This window comes from Oncorhynchus clarkii, chromosome 1 (genome assembly GCF_045791955.1).
Source record: "Oncorhynchus clarkii lewisi isolate Uvic-CL-2024 chromosome 1, UVic_Ocla_1.0, whole genome shotgun sequence".
In the NCBI taxonomy this organism is placed as follows: Eukaryota; Metazoa; Chordata; class Actinopteri; order Salmoniformes; family Salmonidae; genus Oncorhynchus; species Oncorhynchus clarkii.
The window spans coordinates 79,500,393-79,525,472 of NC_092147.1; the positions used below are offsets into that span (position 1 = coordinate 79,500,393).

The 25,080-nt window shown below is 46.0% G+C and overlaps 1 protein-coding gene across 7 annotated transcripts in view; it reads right to left on the bottom strand.

The window, feature by feature from the left end:
• LOC139412973 (zinc finger MIZ domain-containing protein 1-like) overlaps window positions 1-25,080 on the bottom strand; it is a 216,546-nt gene that overhangs the window by 13,662 nt on the left and 177,804 nt on the right. For 5 of the 7 annotated variants that reach the window (XM_071159920.1, XM_071159938.1, XM_071159903.1 and 2 more), the window contains 6 exons: window positions 8,953-9,097; window positions 4,574-4,688; window positions 4,054-4,259; window positions 3,727-3,931; window positions 3,263-3,550; window positions 2,903-3,085 (listed from right to left, as the gene is read on the bottom strand). In XM_071159920.1, the coding sequence (XP_071016021.1) occupies window positions 2,903-3,085; window positions 3,263-3,550; window positions 3,727-3,931; window positions 4,054-4,259; window positions 4,574-4,688; window positions 8,953-9,097 (1,142 nt within the window). Of the gene's footprint in view, window positions 1-2,902; window positions 3,086-3,262; window positions 3,551-3,726; window positions 3,932-4,053; window positions 4,260-4,573; window positions 4,689-8,952; window positions 9,098-24,093; window positions 24,263-25,080 lie in introns of those variants that run through there. The other 2 variants (XM_071159956.1, XM_071159947.1) reach the window with 1 other exon arrangement.

Genomic DNA, 25,080 nt, shown 5'->3' on the forward strand with positions numbered 1-25,080 from the left:
GTAGATCTGGAGTGTTACTGTGAGGGAGGTCTTACAGGTAGATCTGGAGTGTTACTGTGAGGGAGGTCTAGAGCTTACAGGTAGATCTGGAGTGTTACTGTGAGGGAGGTCTTACAGGTAGATCTGGAGTGTTACTGGGAGGGAGGTCTAGAGCTTACAGGTAGATCTGGAGTGTTACTGCGAGGGAGGTCTAGAGCTTACAGGTAGATCTGGAGTGTTACTGTGAGGGAGGTCTTACAGGTAGATCTGGAGTGTTACTGGGAGGGAGGTCTAGAGCTTACAGGTAGATCTGGAGTGTTAATGTGAGGGAGGTCTTAAAGGTAGATAGGGAGTGTTACTGTGAGGGAGGTCTTACAGGTAGATAGGGAGTGTTACTGTGAGGGAGGTCTTAAAGGTAGATAGGGAGTGTTACTGTGAGGGAGGTCTTACAGGTAGATCTGGAGTGTTACTGTGAGGGAGGTCTTACAGGTAGATAGGGAGTGTTACTGTGAGGGAGGTCTAGAGCTTACAGGTAGATCTGGAGTGTTACTGTGAGGGAGGTCTTAAAGGTAGATAGGGAGTGTTACTGTGAGGGAGGTCTTAAAGGTAGATAGGGAGTGTTACTGTGAGGGAGGTCTTACAGGTAGATCTGGAGTGTTACTGTGAGGGAGGTCTAGAGCTTACAGGTAGATAGGGAGTGTTACTGTGAGGGAGGTCTAGAGCTTACAGGTAGATCTGGAGTGTTACTGTGAGGGAGGTCTTACAGGTAGATCTGGAGTGTTACTGTGAGGGAGGTCTTACAGGTAGATCTGGAGTGTTACTGTGAGGGAGGTCTAGAGCTTACAGGTAGATCTGGTGTGTTACTGTGAGGGAGGTCTTACAGGTAGATCTGGAGTGTTACTGTGAGGGAGGTCTAGAGCTTACAGGTAGATCTGGAGTGTTACTGTGAGGGAGGTCTAGAGCTTACAGGTAGATCTGGAGTGTTACTGTGAGGGAGGTCTTACAGGTAGATCTGGAGTGTTACTGTGAGGGAGGTCTAGAGCTTACAGGTAGATCTGGTGTGTTACTGTGAGGGAGGTCTTACAGGTAGATCTGGAGTGTTACTGTGAGGGAGGTCTAGAGCTTACAGGTAGATCTGGAGTGTTACTGTGAGGGAGGTCTTACAGGTAGATGGGGAGTGTTACTGTGAGGGAGGTCTAGAGCTTACAGGTAGATAGGGAGTGTTACTGTGAGGGAGGTCTAGAGCTTACAGGTAGATCTGGAGTGTTACTGTGAGGGAGGTCTAAAGCTTACAGGTAGATCTGGAGTGTTACTGTGAGGGAGGTCTAGAGCTTACAGTTAGATCTGGAGTGTTACTGTGAGGGAGGTCTAGAGCTTACAGGTAGATCTGGTGTGTTACTGTGAGGGAGGTCTAGAGCTTACAGGTAGATCTGGTGTGTTACTGTGAGGGAGGTCTAGAGCTTACAGTTAGATCTGGAGTGTTACTGTGAGGAAGGTCTAGAGCTTACAGTTAGATCTGGAGTGTTACTGTGAGAGAGTTCTAGAGCTCACAGGTAGATCTGGAGTGTTACTGTGAGGGAGGTCTTAAAGGTAGATAGGGAGTGTTACTGTGAGGGAGGTCTTACAGGTAGATAGGGAGTGTTACTGTGAGGGAGGTCTTAAAGGTAGATAGGGAGTGTTACTGTGAGGGAGGTCTTACAGGTAGATCTGGAGTGTTACTGTGAGGGAGGTCTTACAGGTAGATAGGGAGTGTTACTGTGAGGGAGGTCTAGAGCTTACAGGTAGATCTGGAGTGTTACTGTGAGGGAGGTCTTAAAGGTAGATAGGGAGTGTTACTGTGAGGGAGGTCTTAAAGGTAGATAGGGAGTGTTACTGTGAGGGAGGTCTTACAGGTAGATCTGGAGTGTTACTGTGAGGGAGGTCTAGAGCTTACAGGTAGATAGGGAGTGTTACTGTGAGGGAGGTCTAGAGCTTACAGGTAGATCTGGAGTGTTACTGTGAGGGAGGTCTTACAGGTAGATCTGGAGTGTTACTGTGAGGGAGGTCTTACAGGTAGATCTGGAGTGTTACTGTGAGGGAGGTCTAGAGCTTACAGGTAGATCTGGTGTGTTACTGTGAGGGAGGTCTTACAGGTAGATCTGGAGTGTTACTGTGAGGGAGGTCTAGAGCTTACAGGTAGATCTGGAGTGTTACTGTGAGGGAGGTCTAGAGCTTACAGGTAGATCTGGAGTGTTACTGTGAGGGAGGTCTTACAGGTAGATCTGGAGTGTTACTGTGAGGGAGGTCTAGAGCTTACAGGTAGATCTGGTGTGTTACTGTGAGGGAGGTCTTACAGGTAGATCTGGAGTGTTACTGTGAGGGAGGTCTAGAGCTTACAGGTAGATCTGGAGTGTTACTGTGAGGGAGGTCTTACAGGTAGATGGGGAGTGTTACTGTGAGGGAGGTCTAGAGCTTACAGGTAGATAGGGAGTGTTACTGTGAGGGAGGTCTAGAGCTTACAGGTAGATCTGGAGTGTTACTGTGAGGGAGGTCTAAAGCTTACAGGTAGATCTGGAGTGTTACTGTGAGGGAGGTCTAGAGCTTACAGTTAGATCTGGAGTGTTACTGTGAGGGAGGTCTAGAGCTTACAGGTAGATCTGGTGTGTTACTGTGAGGGAGGTCTAGAGCTTACAGGTAGATCTGGTGTGTTACTGTGAGGGAGGTCTAGAGCTTACAGTTAGATCTGGAGTGTTACTGTGAGGAAGGTCTAGAGCTTACAGTTAGATCTGGAGTGTTACTGTGAGAGAGTTCTAGAGCTCACAGGTAGATCTGGAGTGTTACTGTGAGGGAGGTCTAGAGCTCACAGGTAGATCTGGTGTGTTACTGTGAGGGAGGTCTAGAGCTTACAGGTAGATCTGGAGTGTTACTGTGAAGGAGTTCTAACCTTATAGTACTGTCCCATGGGCATGCCTTGCGGGTGGTACTGGCCTGGCCCCTGCCCCCCAGGCATCCTCTGGCCCGGGTAGTTGGGGGAGGGCATTGGCCTGGAGGGGTTAGAGGTGGGGTACTGACTCTGCTGGGGAGGGAACTGACCATTAGGACCATACTGCTGACCCCCATAGTTTGGCTGTAAGGAAGAGAAACAATCAATAACTTAAAACTGTTTTTTATTTACATTAAGTGAGGAGGCATTGGTTTTAAGATGAAAAATAAAGGAAATTGACCTACTGGAGAAAGACATGTACTATGGTCATATTATACTGAAAGGAAAAGCACCCCCTCCCACACACCCCATCCAACTCACCTCTCCAGGATAGGGCCTCTTCATTCCCTGCATAGGCATGGCCTGCCTGGGGCCTCCAGGTCCTCCGTAGCCCTGCTGGGACATCCTCTGGCCGTGAGCCCCAAAAGGCCCCATGGCTGGGGCTCGAGTTTGGTTCATTCCCATGGGAGGCCCACCCATGCTGGGGTTGTTCATGGCCTGGCCCATGCTGCCTGGGTTCATGCCTCCAGGGGGCCCTCTGGGGCCAGGCTGGTTCATGAACTGGTTGTTGTACGCCTGAGTTGGGCCCATCTGGAAGGAGGAACACATCTGGAAGGAGTAAAACAGGATGAAGAGACAGTTAGGTAGGAAGTTGCAGGTGTTATTATTGTAGTAATACCTGACATTATAAGTAAATAATTGAAGTTGTGTCTAACTTTTAGTATTATGGTAGTGTGTACAGTATGTGTGTGCCTGTTATGATAACAGTGTCTGTGTGTCCGTACCTGTCCATACTGGTTCATCTCTTTGTTCTGGGTCTCTTGCTGCATGGCTGCCACGGTAGCGGTTGCCGTGGCGGTTGCCGTAGCAGCGGCGGCAGCGACAGCGGCAGCAGCAGCGGCAGCTGCTGGTTGGGTGAAGTCGCCAGGCTGGCGGGAGTGTTGGGGCATCCCCATCCCCCCTGGGGGAGTGTTAGGACCACCTGGGTAACTAGATCATGGAAACAACATGAATTAGAGCTGTGTACTGCATGTGTGAAAAGGTAAGAAAAGCATAGAGAAGAACAATAAACAGAAGGTTAACATCACACATGTCTGTGCATGGCCTCTTACCTCCCGCTGTAGCCCCCTCCACTGGGGTATCCCTGCCTGCCATACATCCCCTGCTGCATGTAGCCCGGGCCCTGGCCTCCCTTGGCCGGGAACTGCTGCTGCTGGCCGGAGAACTGGGGGGAGTTGAGGCCTGCCGGACCCCCAGACATACCCTGACCCATGGGGTTACCTCCTGGGTTCATATGGCTGGAGCTGTTGGCCAACACCTGGGGGAAGAAGGTATCCTTGATAAAGCATTTTGGTTAGACACAGCAAACAGGGTTATGGCAACCATAAAATATGTAACTCTATGATGTCGACTCACTTTCTGGGGCTTGTGATATAAGCTTTGGGTGATACACATACAGAGAACCATATGTTGACCCACATCAGAATTCTGAATAAATGTGCATAGGGGGATTTGGGATTTAGGGTCTGTCTTCATCAGGTACCTCAATTACTAGACAGAAATACAAAGGTGTGTTGTGTGTCTAAACATCAAGTAGTGTGTGCGGAAGTTTGTGTATGTGTTGTGTCTCACCTGACTCTGTGACGTGTTGGTCACACCCCACACGGTGGTAACCACAGACAATGACCCTGGGGGCTGGTTGTTGTTCTGTTGCCATGGAACCGAGTCGTAGGTAAATGACCCATCACTACAGTCCAAATACAAACACACATATTAACGCATCAGGAAGGAAGGAAGGACGGACGGACGGACGGACGGACAGACAGACAGACAGACAGACAGACAGACAGACAGACAGACAGACAGACAGACAGACAGACAGACAGACAGACAGACAGACAGACAGACAGACAGACAGACAGACAGACAGACAGACAGACAGACACCACAGGCCAGATACACTAACGAGACAGCCGTGGCTTTCATTTGGCCATGTATGTAACATGGACTGCATATCCACCCAGAAATGTTCTCAGAATTCTTGGAAACATTTGGCCACGTATATGTAATTTTGAATATTTGGCATTAAAACTCCAAACAAATCCAAGGCTAGAATATGACTAACTAGAACATTATGAATAAACAAACTAAACTCTACAGGGAGAAACACCGTGATGTAACAGGGAAGTAACGTTTATGGAGAGGAATGTGTTTTCACACACTCACGAAGGCACACACACACACACACAGCTCTGGTGTTGGAAGGGACCAGATGTACAACGTCTCTTCAAGTTGGTAGAACACTTCTCAAGATGCTAGGCACAGAGCACAATTCTGGCAGCCAATCAGACAGAGGTTTGGAATCGGAGCCATGTTTCTTAACTTAACAGCCCACTCCCTCGCTGTCTGTCTGTCTGTCTGTCTGTCTGTCTATGTGTGTCTGTCCCTCTCCTTCAAGATAACTCTGCTAAGCTTGCCTTGGCTCACTTTCATGAAGAGAAAAACATACATGTATTTATTCATTTATTTGAGGAGAGAAGAGGATAGTTTAGCTTAGAGAGCTTGGACACCTATTCCTTCAAGGGTTTTTCTTTATTTTTACTATTTTGTGGAATTTCTTTCCTTCTTAAAGCAGTTGAGCCTATCAGTTGTGTTGTGACAAGGTAGGGTTGGTATACAGAAGATAGCCCTGTTTGGTAAAAGACCAAGTCCATATTATGGCAAGAACAAATAAGAGAAGAGAAACAAAAGTCCATCATTACATTAAGATATTAAGGTCAGTCAATATGGGAAATGTTAAGAACTTTGAACGTTTCTTCAAGTGCAGTCACAAAAACCATCAAGCGCTATGATGAAACTGTCTCTCATGAGGACCACCACAGGAATGGAAGACCCAGAGTTACCTCTGCTGCAGAGGACAAGTTCATTAGAGTTATCAGCCTCAGAAATTGCAGCCCAAGTAACAGACACATCTCAGCATCAACTGTTCAGAGGAGACTGTGTGAATCAGGCCTTGATGGTCGAATTGCAGCAAAGAAACCACTACTAAATGACACCAATAAGAAGAAGAGACTTTCTTGGGCCAAGAAACATGAGCAATGGACAATAGACCGGTAGAAATCTGTCCAAATTAGAGATTTTTGTTTCCAACTGACGTGTCTTTGTGAGACGCAGAGTAGGTGAATGGATGATCTCCGCATGTGTGGTTCCCAATGCAAAGTGTGATGATGTGGGGGTGCTTTGCTGATGACACGGTCTGTGATTTATTTAGAATTCAAGGCACACTTAACCAGCATGGCTACCACGGCATTCAGCAGCGATACTCCATCCCATCTGGTTTGAGCTTAGTGGGACTATCATTAGTTTTTCAACAGGACAATGACCCAACACACCTCCAGGCTGTGTAAGGGCTATTTGACCAAGAAGGAGAGTGATGGAGTGCTGTATCAGATGACCTAGCCTCCACAATCACCTGACCTCAACCCAATTGAGATGGTTTGGGATGAGTTGGGTCTGCAGAGTGAAGGAAAAACAGCCAACAAGTGCTCAACAAGACTGCATTGCAGGTGAAGCTGGTTGAGAGAATGCCAACAGTGTGCAAAGCTGTCATCAAGGCAAAGGGTGGCTACTTTGAAGAATCTCAAACATAAAATATATTTTGATAATACATGATTCCATATGTGTTATTTCATAGTTTTGATGTCTTCACTATTCTACAATGTAGAAAATAGTAAAAAATAAAGAAAAACCCTTGAATGAGTAGGTGTGTCCAAACTTTGGACTGGTACTGTAAGTAGGGATGAAACAATTCACAGATAAGCATCGGTCCCCGATTCAAATGTTTAAGGTAAGAGTGCATCGGTCCGTGGGAGCCAAACCGATCCAAATGAAGTATGCATCAGTCAGAAAACCCATTCAAACTTTACTAATCAGCAGTTCACTAATGTTTGTTACACAGATTGTTTTATTCTAAAAATACCTCTTATCTGTTGTGACTGAATTGATGCGTCCTCTCCTTTAGTTCAGTAGCCTATACAACTTTTAGGCATGAAACTGCGTATGACTGTCAGATAACAACGGTGTGCACAGTGCGGGAGACACAGCTGCTCGCGCCAAAAAGAGGTAGGCTCTCTGTTCTAATAGGCTATCCGTACATCTGGCACCTTCAGCATTTAGATGCTTGTAAAATGGCTTTCGCAATGTCAAATCATAGGCTTTATTAGTTGAGTGACAACCGATGTAATTTGCCGGGTCAATGTTACCAAACTGTAGAAAATTGTGTTCCACCAGAGTTGTGTAGCTTGCCAGAATGGACGCACTGACAACGATGAGACAGCCTATAGGGAGGTCAGAGACCTGACAGTGTGGTGCCAGGACAACGACCTCTCCCTCAATGTGAGCAAGACAAAGGAGCTGATCGTGGACTACAGAAAAAGGAGGATCGAACAGGCCCCCATTAACATCGACAGGGCTGTAGTGGAGCGGGTTGAGAGTTTCAAGTTCCTTGGTGTCCACATCACCAACAAACTATCATGGTCCAAACACACCAAGACAGTCGTGAAGAGAGCACGACAACACCTTTTCCCCCTCAGGAGACTGAGGGAGAAATGGGTACCCAGATCTTCAAAAAGTTCTACAGCTGCACCATTGAGAGCATTCTGTCCGGTTGCATCACCACCTGGTATGGCAACTGTTCAGCATCCCACCATAAGGGCTACAGAGGGTAGTGCACACGGCCCAGTACATCACTGGGGCCAAGCTTCCTGCCACTCAGGACCTATACACTAAGCAGTGTCAGAGGAAGCCCCAAAAATGGTCAAAGACTCCAATCACCCAAGTCATAGACGGTTCTCTCTACTAACGCACGGCAAGCGGTACCAGAGAGCCAAGTCTAGGTCCAAAAGGCTCCTTAATAGCTTCTACCCCCAAGCCATAAGACTGCTGAACTATTAATCTTATGGCCACTCTGACTATTTTATTGTGTTACTTATTATTAAATGTTTTACTTTAGTTTATTATTTAGTCAATATTTTATTAACTATATTTATTGAACTTCATTGTTGGTTAAGGGCTTGTAAGTAAGTTCTACACCTGTGGTATTGGGCGCATGTGACAAATAATATTTGATCTCACAGCCAACTGCTAATTGGGGTTTTCAATCACTCAGATTTAATCAGTGGGTGATTACAGATAAAGAGGAGGGGACAAAAAGCATACATTTCCCTCAACCCTAATCTGATAGTGGGGTGGTAGATGCCCAATGGCTCAGTTTAAGTGCCTACACCAGTAGAGGCTGGTGGGAGGGGCTATAGGAGGACAGGCTCGTTGTAATGGCTGGAATGGAATATTTGGAACGGTCAAATGTGGTTCCCATATGTTTAATCAGTTTGATACTGTTCCATTTATTCCATTCCAGCCATTACAACGAGCCTGTCCACACACACACATATATATATATATATATCAGTTTAGAGAAGTCATCTCAGACAGGTCCAGCTCAGAGATGCCCAGCTCAGAGAGGCCCAGCTCAGAGAAGCCCAGCTCAGAGAGGCCCAGCTCAGAGAGGCCCAACTCAGAGAGGCCCAGCTCAGAGAGGCCCAGCTCAGAGAGGCCCAGCTCAGAGAGGCCCAGCTCAGAGAGGCCCAGCTCAGAGAGGCCCAACTCCTGAGCTCCCATCAGCAGCAGATATGAATTTAAAATAGAAAATGAATGTGTTCATGCAACAAATGTTAGTGCATTGAATCGAATCCTGTATCATATCGGAGCCCATGCATCTAGCTGCGTATCAAATAGTTTTAGCTCAACATTGTTTAAGTTAACATGATCGATCCAGTTTAAACCAGAGAACCAATGAGAGAACTTGTGTTTACATGAAATGTGTTCACACCTGTAGTTCTGAATATGACAATGTATCTCTATGTGTCAAACACAAAACGTGGGACAGTAAAGTAGGCAATCCACAAGCTGGCAAAAACACTGTACATCAGTCACTCTGACAGACACACACTGACCCGTGTGAGAGTCCTCCAGGGGGTTTCATGGTGTTCATGTTGGGCTGCATGGGGACTTTGCCCTGCGGAGGCTCATTCTGTCTGCTCTTCTGGTGACGCAACAGCAGGAGGCGACCCAGCTCCTCGCACCACGATGACAGCAGGGCTACAGGAAAGAAACACACACACTCGTGTCAGTCTGATAACGATGTAGGACACACACACACACACACACAGGTCGGTCTATACTCCAGTCTGTCGGTCTGCTATGACAGTCTCTAGTATGTCTCCAGTATGTCAGTTTGAAGTAAGTCAGTCTATTACCAAACCTATGATATTGTTTTCTTGACTACTTTGGACTCTCTGAAAGTGAAAAACATGATACAAAATATCTCAATTGATTCATCAACGATGTTCCTGTTTTGTTCTGCCTAATACATGTTGCTTCTCCCTCTTCAAGTTGGATTGCAGTTCTGCCTCCTGCCACATGGAGGAACCCTAACACAGTAAAGCTAGCCTGTCTGTTGCTTCCTGTCAGCCAGTGTAGATCTCATTGACTGAATGAATCTCAGTGCAGTACATCGGCTCTGATCCCTCTAGAAGAGACATCCCTGGCTTTCTGAAGAGGATGGGTGAAACACACAGAGAGAGATCGTGAGAGAGACAGAGGGAGAAAGAGATACAGAGAGAGAGAGGGATATTGAGTGAGTACGCTGTCCTCTCCCCTCCTTTCCTCACCTCCTCCTCTAACCACTCCTCCTCTTCACTGGACCCTAGTGACTAATCAGACTGCTCAGCATCTTCAGTCATCTTCGGTGCAGGTTACAGTCTGCTGCACCAGACAGACAAACATCGTTATGAGACAGGTTACTGTCTGCTGCACCAGACAGGCAAACATCGTTATGAGACAGGTAACTGTCTCCTGCACCAGACAGGCAAACATCGTTATGAGACAGGTAACTGACTCCTGCACCAGACAGGCAAACATCGTTATGAGACAGTTAACTGTCTGCTGCACCAGACAGGTAAACATCGTTATGACATGTGTATGATGTACATTAGAAGAGTTATCGAGGTCTAACCTCTTAACACAGAAAATAAGCTCAAAAGGAGTTTGAGATCGAACAGCAAAGCCTTAACTGAGCAACGAATATGGGAGAGGAGAGAGAAGGAGATGAGAGAAGGGGAGAGAAGAGAAAGGAGGAGAACAGAACAGAGGAGAGTGAGATACACCAAGCCAATCTCTAAGCAGACAGAATTTCAGAGCTTGAGGGAGGAGAGACTCAGCCCTCTTATTTGACGGGGAATTATTCCACCCTGCCATTACAGAGAGCTTATCTCCCCACTAAATCACCACCTCTGTCCTCCCTCCGCACACCCAGCCTGTTGCAAGACCAGCTATTTACACCCAGGCTGTGTCCCAAATGGACCCTTTCCCCATTATGACCAGAGCCTCCCATGGTGCTCTGGTCAAACAAAGTGCACTATATAGGGTGCCATTTGAAATTGGGACATACCCCCGCACGAACAACACAGGGCTCAGCTCATACACAGTATAGGCCATAGAAAGAGAGAGAGGGAGAGAGAGAGAGAAAGAGAGCGTGAGAGAGAGAGGGGAGAGAGATGAAGAAAGAGGGAAAGAGGGAGTGATGGCGAGAGAGAAAGAGAAAGAGAGGGTGAGAGAGAGAGAGTCGGGGGTGAAAGGAAGAAGTTGAAAGCCTCAGATATATATTGTACCACTGCACCTCTCTTCAATAACGAAGCTGGATTGATTAGTTGATTGTATTAGATACATAAACATGTCAGTGACTTATTCCATTGTGGTTCATCTAGAAAGTGGCATCACCAACAGAAAACAGAATGGTGAAAGCAGCAATCAGACTGGTTCCACCAGGCTATCCCCTGTCCATCCCAGAACCCCTCTCCACTTGCCCCAGTCTGTTCCGGGGGGATTTTTCCACAAGGTACAGATCTAGAATCAGCATCCCCTCCCCCAATCCTACCTTTACCATTAGCAGGGGAAATGCAAAATTACTCAAAGATCAGCGTCTAGGAACAACTTTACCCTTCTCAGTCCCAGTCTGCCGTAGTACTGTAGCTGCTCTCTCCCAGCGAGTGAGTCAGTGAACAGTAAGCAGATTAAGTAGACTTCTAAGCCCTCTCTGTAAACCCTCCTGTGCATGGCTCCCCTTCTAAGAATATCTGCCTTTTTCCTGAGATAATGCCTGCAGACATATGGCTATGGGTGATCGGAACAGGTGAGTTTAAAATGACTAGTGGTGGTAGTAGTAGTAGCAGTATCAGTACTAGTAGTAGTAGCAGAAGTCATAGTAGTAGTAGTATTATCAGTAGTAGTAACAGTAACAGTAGTAGTAGCAGCAGTATAGTAGTAGCAGTAGTAGTAGTAGCAGCAGTAGTAGTAGTAGTAGCAGCAGTAGTTGTAGTAGTGGTAGTAGTAGTGGTGGTAGTAGAAGTAGTGGTGGTAGTAGCGGTAGTAGTAGTAGCAGCAGCAGTAGTAGCAGCAGCAGTAGTAGCAGTAGTAGTAGTAGTTGTAATATTAGCAGCAGTAGTGGTAGTAGTAGCAGCAGTAGTGGTAGTAGTAGCAGCAGTTTTGGTAGTAGTAGCAGCAGTTGTGGTAGTAGTAGCAGCAGTAGTGGTAGTAGTAGCAGCAGTAGTTGTAGTAGTGGTAGTAGTAGTAGTAGCAGCAGCAGCAGTAATAGCAATAGTAGTAGTAGCAGCAGTAGTTGTAGTAGCAGCAGCAGTATAGTAGTAGCAGCAGCAGTAGTAGCAGCAGTATAGTAGTAGTAGTAGCAGCAGTAGTCGTAGTAGTAGTAGCAGCAGTAGCAGCAGTAGTTGTAGTAGTGGTAGTAGTAGTAGTTGTAGTAGTGGTAGTAGTAGTAGCAGTAGAAGTGGTAGAAGTAGTAGTTGTAGTAGTAGCAGTAGAAGTGGTAGAAGTAGTAGTTGTAGTAGTAGTAGCGGTAGCAGTAGTAGTAGTTGTAGTAGTGGTAGTAATAGTAGCAGTAGAAGTGGTAGAAGTAGTAGTTGTAGTAGTAGTAGCGGTAGCAGTAGTAGTAGTTGTAGTAGTGGTAGTAATAGTAGTAGCAGCAGTAGTAGTTGTAGTAGTGGTAGTAGCAGTAGAAGTGGTAGAAGTAGTAGTTGTGGTAGTAGTAGCGGTAGCAGTAGTAGTAGTAGTGGTAGTAATAGTAGTAGCAGCAGTAGTAGTTGTAGTAGTGGTAGAAGTAGTAGTAGCAGCAGTAGTAGTTGTAGTAGTGGTAGTAGCAGTAGAAGTGGTAGTAGTAGTAGTAGCAGTAGAAGTGGTAGTAGTGGTAGTTGTAGTAGTAACAGCAGTAGCAGTAGTAGTAGCAGTAGAAGTGGTAGTAGTAGTAGTTGTAGTAGTAGCAGCAGTAGCAGTAGTAGTGTTAGTAGAAGTAGTAGTAGTAGCAGCAGTAGTGGTAGTAGTAGCAGCAGTAGTAGCAGCAGTAGTGGTAGTAGTAGCAGCAGTAGTAGTTGTAGTAGTAGTAGCAGTAGTAGTTGTAGTAGTAGCAGCAGTAGTAGCAGTAGTAGTTGTAGTAGTAGCAGCAGTAGTGTTAGTAGTAGCAGCAGTAGTGGTAGTAGTAGCAGTAGTAGTAGTAGCAGTAGTAGTGGTAGTAGTAGCAGCTGTAGCAGTAGTAGTAGTAGCAGTAGTAGTAGTAGTAGTAGTAGAAGTGGTAGTAGTAGTAGTAGTTGTAGTAGTAGCAGCAGTAGCAGTAGTAGTGGTAGTAGAAGTAGTAGTAGTAGCAGCAGTAATGGTAGTAGTAGCAGCAGTAGTGTTAGTAGTAGCAGCAGTAGTGGTAGTAGTAGCAGCTGTAGCAGTAGTAGTTGTAGTAGTAGTAGCAGTAGTAGTAGTAGTAGTAGTAGAAGTGGTAGTAGTAGTAGTAGTTGTAGTAGTAGCAGCAGTAGCAGTAGTAGTGGTAGTAGAAGTAGTAGTAGTAGCAGCAGTAGTGGTAGTAGTAGCAGCAGTAGTGTTAGTAGTAGCAGCAGTAGCAGTAGTAGTTGTAGTAGTAGCAGCTGTAGCAGTAGTAGTTGTAGTAGTATTAGCAGTAGTTGTTGTAGTAGTAGCAGCAGTAGTAGTTGTAGTAGTATCAGCAGTAGTGTTAGTAGTAGCAGCAGTAGTGGTAGTAGTAGCAGCAGTAGTAGCAGTAGTAGTTGTAGTAGTAGTAGCGGTAGTAGTAGCAGCTGTAGCAGTAGTAGTAGCAGCAGTAGTAGTAGTAGTAGCAGCAGTAGTAGCAGTAGTAGCAGCAGTAGTGTTAGTAGTAGCAGCAGTAGTGGTAGTAGTAGCAGCAGTAGTGGTAGTAGTAGCAGCAGCAGTAGTAGCAGTAGAAGTGGTAGTAGTAGTAGTTGTAGTAGTAGCAGCAGTAGTGGTAGTAGTAGTAGTGGTGGTGAACGGTAAGGCTTTGGAGCAACGAACCGCCCTTGCTGTCTCTGCCTGGTCGGTTCCCCTCTTTCCACTGGGTTTCTCTGCCTCTAACCCTATTACAGGGGCTGAGTCACTGGCTTACTGGTGCTCTTTCATACCGTCCCTGGGAGGGGTGCGTCACTTGAGTGGGTTGAGTCACTGATGTGATCTTCCTGCCTGGGTTGGCGCACCCCCTTGGGTTGTGCCGTGGCGGAGATCTTTGTGGGCTATACTCGGCCTGGTCTCAGGATGGTAAGTTGGTGGTTGAAGATATCCCTCTAGTAGTGTGGGGGCTGTGCTTTGGCAAAGTGGGTGGGGTTATATCCTTCCTGTTTGGCCCTGTCCGGGGGTATCATCGGATGGGGCCACAGTGTCTCCTGACCCCTCCTGTCTCAGCCTCCAGTATTTATGCTGCAGTAGTTTATGTGTCGAGGGGCTAGGGTCAGTTTGTTATATCTGGAGTACTTCTCCTGTCTTATCCGGTGTCCTGTGCGAATTTAAGTATGCTCTCTCTAATTCTCTCTTTCTTTCTCTCTCTCGGAGGACCTGAGCCCTAGGACCATGCCTCAGGACTACCTGGCATGATGACTCCTTGCTGTCCCCAGTCCACCTGGCCGTGCTGCTGCTCCAGTTTCAACTGTTCTGCCTGCGGCTATGGAATCCTGACCTGTTCACCGGACGTGCTACCTGTCCCAGACCTATTATTTGACCATGCTGGTCATTTATGAACATTTGAACATCTTGGCCATTTTCTGTTATAATCTCTACCCGGCACAGACAGAAGAGGACTGGCCACCCCTCATAGCCTGGTTCCTCTCTAGGTTTCTTCCTAGGATTTGGTCTTTCGAGGGAGTTTTTCCTAGCCAGCTGATGTACGAAGGGCTATATAAATACATTTAATTTTGATTTGGTAGTAGTAGCAGCAGTAGTAGTAGTAGTAGCAGCAGTTGTGGTAGTAGTAGCAGCAGTAGTAGCAGCAGTAGCGGTAGTAGTAGCAGCAGTTGTGGTAGTAGTAGCAGCAGTTGTGGTAGTAGTAGCAGCAGTTGTGGTAGTAGTAGCAGCAGTAGTAGCAGCAGTAGTGGTAGTAGTAGCAGAAGTTGTGGTAGTAGTAGCAGCAGTAGTGGTAGTACTAGCAGCAGTTGTGGTAGTAGTAGCAGCAGTAGTGGTAGTAGTAGCAGCAGTTGTGGTAGTAGTAGCAGTAGTGGTAGTAGTAGCAGTAGTGGTAGTAGTAGCAGTAGTGGTAGTACTAGCAGCAGTTGTGGTAGTAGTAGCAGCAGTAGTGGTAGTAGTAGCAGCAGTTGTGGTAGTAGTAGCAGCAGTTGTGGTAGTAGTAGCAGTAGTAGTAGCAGCAGCAGTAGTAGTAGTAGCAGCAGTTGTGGTAGTAGTAGCAGCAGTAGTAGCAGCAGCAGTAGTAGTAGTAGCAGCAGTTGTGGTAGTAGTAGCAGCAGTAGTAGGAGCAGTAGTGGTAGTAGTAGCAGCAGTTGTGGTAGTAGTAGCAGCAGTAGTGGTGGTAGTACAGCAGTAGTAGTAGTAGTAGTAGTGGTAGTAGTAGCAGCAGTTGTGGTAGTAGTAGCAGCAGTTGTGGTGGTAGTAGCAGCAGTAGTAGGAGCAGTAGTGGTAGTAATAGCAGCAGTTGTGGTAGTAGTAGCAGCAGTAGTGGTGGTAGTACAGCAGTAGTAGTAGTAGTAGTAGTGGTAGTAGTAGCAGCAGTTGTGGTAGTAGTAGCAGCAGTTGTGGTGGTAGTAGCAGCAGTTGTGGTAGTAGTAGCAGCAGTAGTAGCAGCAGTAGTAGCAGCAGTAGTGGTAGTAGTAGCAGCAGTTGTGGTAGTAGTAGCAGCAGTAGTGGTGGTAGTACAGCAATAGTGGTGGTAGTAGTAGTAGTGGTAGCAGTAGTAGTAGTTGTAGCAGTAGTAGTGGTAGCAGCAGTAGCAGTAGTAGCAGTAGTAGTAGTAGTTGTAATATTAGCAGCAGTAGTGGTAGTAGTAGCAGCAGTAGTGGTAGTAGTAGCAGCAGTTTTGGTAGTAGTAGCAGCAGTAGTGGTAGTAGTAGCAGCAGTAGTGGTAGTAGTAGCAGCAGTAGTGGTAGTAGTAGCAGCAGTAATAGTTGTAGTATTAGCAGAAGTAGCAGTAGTAGCAGCAGTAGTAGTTGTCGTATTAGCAGCAGTAGCAGTAGTAGTGGTAGTAGTAGTAACAGTAGTAGTTGTAGTATTAGCAGCAGTAGTGGTAGTAGTAGCAGCAGTAATGGTGGTAGTGGCAGCAGTAGTGGTGGTAGTGGCAACAGTAGTAGTAGTAGTAGTAGTAGTAGTAGTGTGAGGTAGTAGCAGGAGTAGTAGTAGTAATGGTAGTAGTAGTTGTGGTAGAGGTAGTAGCAGGAGTAGTAGCAGCGGTAGTAGTAGCAGCAGTAGTGGCAGTAGTAGCAGTAGTAGTGGTGGTAGTGGCAGCAGTAGTAGCAGTAGTAGCGGTAGTAGTAGTAGTAATAGTAGTAGTGGTAGAGGTAGTAGCAGGAGTAGTAGTAGTAGTAGCGGTAGTAGTAGTTGTGGTAGCGGTAGTAGTGGTAGTAGCAGCAGTATAGTAGTAGTAGTAGCAGCAGTATAGTAGTAGCAGTAGTAGTAGCAGCGATAGTATAGTAGTAGTAATAGCAGGGATTAAGTAATCTGCTAGTCTCTCTTTCTCTAACCTCTCCCTAACGCTCCCTCCATAACGCTCTCCCTCCCTAACTCTCTCTCTCTCAGCTCTACAGTAATTAGTATTGGGAGTTTCCTTGTACATGAGGACTTGCCCTCTATCATTAGTTAATGGGGGCACAGCAGCCTGTTTCCCGGGTTACAATTCCTGCAGTTCACACAGGCTGGATGACTCAGATGTTTTAGCTAGTGGAGGTGAGACTGTCTCCAGGGAAACTCCTCTTCCACACTGAAAGGTCACGACAAAAGTATGTGGACACCCCTTCAAATGACTGGATTCTGGTGACAAGTGCACACAGCCATGCAATCTCCATAGACAAACTTTGACAGTAGAATGGCCTCAACATGGCACCGTCATAGGATACCACCTTTCCAATAAGTCAGTTCGTAAAATTTCTGCCCTGTTAGAGCTGTCCTGGTCAACTGTAAGTGCTGTTATTGTGAAGTGGATGGCTCAGCCACGAAGTAGTAGGCCTCACAAGCTCACAGAACGGGGCCACCAACTGCTGAAGTGCGTACAACATAACAATTGTATGTCCTTGTTTGCAACACTCACTACTGAGTTCCAAACTGTCTCTGGAAGCAACGTCAGCACAATAACTGTTCGTCGGGAGATTCATGAAATGGGTTTCCATGGCCGAGTAGCTGCACACAAGCCTAAGATCACCATGCGCAATGCCAAGAGTCGTCTGGAGTGGTGTAAAGCTTGCCTTCTCTGGAGTGATGAATCACACTTCACCATCTGGCAGTATGACTGACTAGTCTGGGTTTGGCGGATGCCCAGGAGAACGCTACCTGCCCAAATGCATAGCCCCAGCTGTAAAGTTTGGTGGAGAAGGAATAATGGTCTGGGGCTGTTTTTCATGGTTCGGGCTAGGCCCCAGTGAAGGGAAATCTTAACACTACAGCATACAATTACATTCTAGATTATTCTGTGCTTCCAACTTTGTGGCAGCAGTTTGGGGAAGGTCCTTTCCTGTTTCAACATGACAACGCCCCTGTACACAAAGCCAGGTCGATACAGAAATGGTTTGTTGAGATCGGTGTGGAAGAACTTGACTGGCCTGAACAGAGCCCTGACCTCAACCCCACTGAACACCTTTGGGATGAATTGGAACGCAGACTGTGAGCCAGGCCTAATCGCCCAACATCAGTGCCCAACCTCACTAATGCTCTTGTGGCTGAATGGAAGGAAGTCCCCGCAGCAATCTTCCAACATCTAGTTGTAAGACTTCCCAGAATAGTGAGTCTGTTATAGCAGCAAAGGGGGGACCATTTCCATATTAATGCCCATGACTTTGGAATGAGATGTTCGACGAGCAGGTGTCCACAAGTAGTTTATCTTTCTCTGTTGTTGACACTGCTATATCGCAGCACTTCTACATAATAAACAGCAAGTTTAAAAGACCAGACCACACATTTCCACTGAACGTACATTTTGGATGAATGTGGTAAGCAGTGACGTCACAGACTAGCCTAAATGACTGTTTGACTGTGCAGCCCACATTACTCTGATACAGAAACACATGCAGACCAGCTCACACACATTACAGATCGAGGTAGTACACACTGTACACATATAAGAGACAGTACACGTCCTCAGAACATGAAAACCGCACATCGGACGCCTATACACATACAATGTGTGACACGAGACAAAAAATATCTATTTCTATAAAATCATAAGGTCTATCTATGCAAGCTCCAGACAGTATGCTGTGTTATGTGGGGAGAATAATGTATGCAACATATGGAGAGAGGATATCAAATCCTCCTGAAATGAAAAGTGTGCACCTCAAATGGCACCCTATTCCCTAGATCATTCCCTAAATATAGGGAATGGGGTGCCATTTGGGATGCATTCAAAGTCATGCTTCTGCAAAACCGTAATGGAACCCATTTAGCGGCCAATGATATCCTTCCCAGCCAATGATCCCCCCCCCCCTCCACTCCACTCTGCTAGCCTCTGCCCAACCAGAAGCACATCCAATGGGTTTATAATCTCTCTCCAAGACTCTTGAGGCAGATTCAATCAAAAGCGCACTGCTGGGGAAAAACCGGCTCAGGGTAAATAATCACATTATTTTATAAACGGTCTGTTTTTTATTTGTTTACTGAAACGCAACTGTTCAGGTTTTCTCACAGTGCGAGTTTGATTTGGCCTCTGTGGGCATACGGAACATTCAGATGGAGAGGTGGTGATGGAGGGATGAGCGTAATGACAAACGGTCAGATGCTGGAGCCAGAGAAGGATGGAGGGAGTGAGGGATGGAGGGAGGGAGGTTAACTACCTGAGTCACTCTGACATCTCCTGCAGGTGTTGGTTTCTGTAGGGTTCAAATTACACATTTTACTGGGGAGGGAGGGGTTAATCACGAACAAAACACAAAATGCAGCAGCAACAGTCAAGTTAAAGGTGCAGTCTGCAATTTATGTGTCTTGTCTCCCTGTGTATGTGCCCACAGCACCAAACCCACAAATAATCGAGGCTCAAAGAAAACACACACAAAACAAAAACTAAATTAGGCCCGCTTTGGCAAAAAACCTAAGCTCATGCCAATCCCTCGCAAAGACCCTTTCCTTCCGCCCCACAGGGTCAGTAGACTTCACATCTCCAGATCATAACATGCATTTTGCTGTGAATACCTGACCCCAAAAAGAGATGCAGAGAGGGAGAGTCATGGCGGATGATGCACTATGTAGAAAAATCAAAAGAACTCCCGCGCAACACGATTTATTGTGGTTGAATTCAGTGCTCTTGAGAGGGCACAGAGATAGGATAAATCATACTAGTTTCCAGATTACAATGCAGCCTAGCGTAGTGTGCTCACGCACGCACGCTTTCTCAATCACACACTTGCTCGCACGCACTCACACACACTTATACGGTAAGGATTCTTTTTTAAATACAGAATTACTATTTTTTTCAAACAATACAAAATACAACATACACATACAAACACCAACATACTGACGCACAACAACTGGAGGTTTCCGTGGTTAGAACACATTACATGGATAGGATTTACACTATCCTGAGGCTAGTCCAAAATAGGATTTTCCTGTGTTTTATTTATACAATACCAGTTTATTAGGTACACACATTTAGTACCATGCGTTGCTCAATTGGTATCAAGGGACCTAACGTGTACCAGAAAAACATTCCTGTACCAGACATGTGTCCAAATCCAGACAACAGTACACCACCAACCTGTACCAGACAGGATGTGTCCAAATCCAGACAACAGTACACCACCAACCTGTACCAGACAGGATGTGTCCAAATCCAGACAACAGTACACCACCAACCTGTACCAGACAGGATGTGTCCAAATCCAGACAACAGTACACCACCAACCTGTACCAGACAGGATGTGTCCAAATCCAGACAACAGTACACCACCAACCTGTACCAGACAGGATGTGTCCAAATCCAGACAACAGTACACCACCAACCTGTACCAGACAGGATGTGTCCAAATCCAGACAACAGTACACCACCAACCTGTACCAGACAGGAAGTGTCCAAATCCAGACAACAGTACACCACCAACCTGTACCAGACATGTGTCCAAATCCAGACAACAGCACACCACCAACCTGTACCAGACAGGATGTGTCCAAATCCAGACAACAGTACACCACCAACCTGTACCAGACATGTGTCCAATTCCAGACAACAGCACACCACAACCTGTACCAGACAGGATGTGTCCAAATCCAGACAACAGTACACCACCAACCTGTACCAGACAGGATGTGTCCAAATCCAGACAACAGTACACCACCAACCTGTACCAGACATGTGTCCAAATCCAGACAACAGCACACCACCAACCTGTACCAGACAGGATGTGTCCAAATCCAGACAACAGTACACCACCAACCTGTACCAGACAGGATGTGTCCAAATCCAGACAACAGTACACCACCAACCTGTACCAGACAGGATGTGTCCAAATCCAGACAACAGTACACCACCAACCTGCACCAGACAGGATGTGTCCAAATCCAGACAACAGTACACCACCAACATGTACCAGACAGGATGTGTCCAAATCCAGACAACAGTACACCACCAACCTGTACCAGACAGGATGTGTCCAAATCCAGACAACAGTACACCACCAACCTGTACCAGACAGGATGTGTCCAAATCCAGACAACAGTACACCACCAACATGTACCAGACAGGATGTGTCCAAATCCAGACAACAGTAGACCACCAACCTGTACCAGACAGGATGTGTCCAAATCCAGACAACAGTACACCACCAACCTGTACCAGACAGGATGTGTCCAAATCCAGACAACAGCACACCACCAACCTGTACCAGACAGGATGTGTCCAAATCCAGACAACAGCACACCACCAACCTGTACCAGACAGGATGTGTCCAAATCCAGACAACAGTACACCACCAACCTGTACCAGACAGGATGTGTCCAAATCCAGACAACAGCAACCACAATTCATTGGACCAGGCAATGTTTTTCCACTCCTCAGTTGTCCAGTGTTGGTGATCGCGTTTTCACTGGAGCCACTTCTTCTTGATTTTAGCTGATAGGTGTGGACACCGTTGTCTGGACACCGTTGTCTGTTTGTGGCCCGCCTGTTAGCTTGCATGATTCTTGCCATTCTCCTTCGACCTCTCATCAATGTTTTCGCCCATAGGACTGACGCTGACTGGGTGTTTTTTGTTTGTCTCACCATTCTCGGTAATCCCTAGACACTCTCGTGTGTGGAAGGTCGAAGGGGGGATGTTCTGAGATACTGGATCCCGCACGACTGACACCGACAACCATACCACACTCAAAGTCGCTTAGGTCACATGTTTTTCCAACTCTAACATCCAATCGAACAGTAACTGAATGCCTGGATGCCTGTCTTATATAGCAAGCCACGGCCACATGACTCACTGTCTGTAGGAGCGATCCATTTTCGTGGTGTACCTAATAAAATGTGTATTTCCACACTATGATGTTGGAAGAATACTGTTAAATTGTACAAATGACGAAAAGACCATCCTGAAATTGTTGCCTGTTTTGGTGGGTAACAGGCGGTAAATTAGCTGAAATAAGAAATAAGAATAAGAAAGAGAGTTCCAAATTCCTGTTTGCCCCTCCCACTCAGACCAATCCTAGACCGTCCTAGCAAAATTCCTGTTTGCCCCTCCCACTCAGACCAATCCTAGACCGTCCTAGCAAAATTCTTGCTTGAGAAATGTATCTTCGATAAGAAGCCAATTTTGTATTTTTTACCATTTTGATTAGAAACAATCACAGTAAGGTACTTATTCGTTACACAGAAAGGATTTTATATTGACGTAAAACATCTGCATTGGGCCTTTAAGTCAGTGTCCTAGGCTTCTTACAGAAGAGGAAATGGTACACACACACACACACACACACACACACACACACACACACACACACACACACAAAAGCTCTGAGGCTACTGCCAGTGGTTTGAGCACATTAGATATACAGGAAACAGACACGGTGCAGCTCAACAGATCAACAGTGTTCACTGGGAACTACACCCTGTCTGTCTTACTGAATCACCCACTGTCCTCCCAGTACACAATCTTACTGTCCTCCCAGTACACAACCTTACTAGTTGTGCAGCAACTGTCCTCTCAGTACTACACAATCTTACTGAACGGGTAGACAGTCTCTCTGATGCAGAGCTCAGGTCAGTGAGTCAAACTGTGGCCCAAGTGTGTGTGTGTGTGTGTGTGTGTGCGTGTGTGTGTGTCAAACTGTGGCCCAAGCAGGTCAAGCCCTTGTCAGCTGATGTCTAACGCCTGTCCTGTGCAGTGCTGCTAGGCTCTAGTCACGCTCTCAGACATACAGTACCAGTCTAAAGTTTGGACACACCTACTCATTCAAGGGTTTTTCTTTATTTGTACTATTTTCTACATTGTAGAATAATAGTTAAGACATCACAACTATGAAATAACACATATGGAATCATGTAGTAACCAAAAAAGTGTTAAACAAATCAAAACATATTTTAGATTCTTGAAAGTAGCCACCCTTTGCCTTGATGACAGCTTTGCACAATCAAGGCACTCTCTCAACCAGCTTCACCTGGAATGCTTTTCCAAATGTCTTGAAGGAGTTCCCACATATGCTGAGCACTTGTTGGCCTCTTTTCCTTCACTCTGCTGTCCAACTCATCCCAAACCATCTTAATTTGGTTGAGATCGGGCGATTGTGGAGGCCAGGTCATCTGATGCAGCACTCCATCACTCTCCATCACTCTATTTGACCTTCTTGGTCAAATAGCCCTTACACAGCCTGGAGGTGTGTTGGGTCATTGTCCTGTTGAAAAACAAATGATAGTCCGACTAAGTGCAAACCAGATGGGGTGACGTATCGCTGCAGAATGCTGTGGTAGCCATGCTGGTTAAGTGTGCCTTGAATTTTAAATAAATCATAGACAGTGTCACCAGCAAAGCACACCCACACCATCACACCTCCTCCTCCATGCTTCACGGTGGGAACCACACATGCGGAGATCATCCGTTCACCTACTCTGCATCTCACAAAGAAACGGCGGTTGGAACCAAAAATCTCTAATTTGAACTCATCAGACCAAAGGACAGGTTTCCACCGGTCTAATGTCCATTGCTCGTGTTTCTTGGCCCAAGCAAATCTCTTCTTCATATTGGTGTCCTTTAGTAGTGGTTTATTTGCAGCAATTCAACCATGAAGGCCTGATTCACGCACTCTCCTCTGAACAGTTGATGTTGAGATGTGTCTGTTACTTGAACTCCGTGAAGCATTTATTTGGGCTGCAATTTCTGAGGCAGTAACTCTGATGAACATATCCTCCGCAGCACAGAGGCAACTCTGGGTCTTCCTGTGGTGGTCTTCATGAGAGCCAGTTTCATCATAGCGCTTGATGGTTTTTGCGACTGCACTTGAAGAAACTTTCAAAGTATTGACGGACCTTCATGTCTTAAAGTAATGATGGACTATCGTTTATTTTTGCTTATTTGAGCTGTTCTTGCCATAATATGAACTTGGTCTTTTACCAAATAGGGCTATCTTCTGTATACTACACTTACCATGTCACAACAAGACTGAAGGCACACATGGTAATTGAAATGCATTCATGAAGCTGGTTGAGAGAATGTGAAGAGGGTGCAAAGCTGTCATCAAGGCAAAGGGTGGCTACTTTGAAGAATCTCAAACAAATCTAAATCTATTTTATATTTAAACATGTTTGGTTACTACATGATTCCATTTGTGTTATTTCATGTTTTTTTCTACAATGTAGAAAATAGTAAAAATAAAGAAAAATCCTGGAATGAGTAGTTGTCCAAACTTTTGACTGGTACTGTATATATCCAGCCACTAGAACAGAAAATGTACTACATTTCTCATACTCTTATATAATGAATAACACTCATTTTGTAGTGCTTTAGGATATTACACTGTTGCATTTAAATAGTGGAAACACACATTGATGAGTTTTAAAACGTGGAGAGAAGAAATTCAAATTCCAAAGTTTCTAATCAATGAATCCATCAGGAGTGTCCATTCTAGTCAGACTAATTATATTTATGCTCTCAGACTCAAAACACTCATTATATCATGAGCAATAGCAAGGGACCCTACTTATATCAGACTGGGGTTGTCTAACACACAATCTCACATGCACACTTGCAACCACAGACGTCACCGAAACATGCAAACATACAAATACCTTCTTCAAGCAGACAGCTCAACACAGATTCAGTGCCCTCACGCTCCATTCATTCACTTTGGTTCAGTGCATCCCTTCAGCTGGTTATAAGCGGTTTTCAGACACACGTGGGTCTCGGAAGACGATCATTTCCCTCAATAGTGTGCAGAAAATTCTACTAAATGAAAAGCTGAAATGATTCTGACATCTGGCATTTGACACACACTCAATTTGTAAAATTTCACATACTATAAAACTCTTTTTTTCACATACCTAAAATGCCTAATATTTATAACTCAAGTCAGAGTATTCACACACGCAGGCGCACACACACTGCTCTCAGACTTACCCAGAGTCAAGCAAAGTCTCAGTGTGTCTCATGTCATTTTCCTCATAGCACAGAGAGAGAGAGAAAGCTCTGATGTCAGAACAACACTAGACCAGTGGCAACGGTTTCACTTATTCCTCCCTTCTTTCATCTCTCTTACCTCTGCCCTTACTTTTATCTTTCACTCTGTTGTTGATCTCTCTGTCTCACTCTCTCTCGTGCGCACGCGCACGCTCTCTCTCTGGTTCTCTCTCTATTTCCTGTCCAGTGTCGGCACAATGCTCGTCTATTATTCAGAAGCTGTCTCCCGGTCTCGTCGGCTCAGCCAATCAGAGAGATCGCTCAGTAATAATGGGTTACAGCCTCCAGCTGTACCTGCTATCAGCTCCAACTCACTCCACAGATGACAGGATGCAGGGTGAGAGGGAGAGGGGAAAGATGGAGAGAGAGAGAGAGAGAGAGCGAGAGAGAGAGAGATAGAGAGAGAGGGGAAAGAGAGAAGGAGAGAAAGAGAGAAGGAGAGAGAGAGAGGGGAAAGAGGGAGAGAGAGAGAGAGAGAGAGAGAGGGGAGAGAGAGAGAGAGAGAGAGAGAGAGAGAGAGAGAGAGAGAGAGAAAGAGAGAAGGAGAGAGAGAGGGAGAGAGCGAGAGAGAGAGAGAGGGAGAGAGAGAGGGAGAGGGGAAAGAGAGAGGGGGAGAAGGGAAAGAGAGAGGGAGAGAGAGAGAGAGAGAGAGAGAGAGGAAAGAAAGAGAGGGAGAGAGGAAAGAGAGAGATACAACTCCTCCTCACCTATGTTGTGTGGTGCTGTTATTGATGCCTCCTGTTTTTATTCGCTAGTGATCATTGCACTGCCCCCTGAAGCTCCCATCACACACACAAACAGGCACGTATAAAAGTATAGACACACACACACACACACAAACACACACACACACACACACGCCTAGAGGGGGAAGGAGAAGAAAATGCAGCCGGCTCACATTACTGACTTGCAGAAGTGGGTGGGACA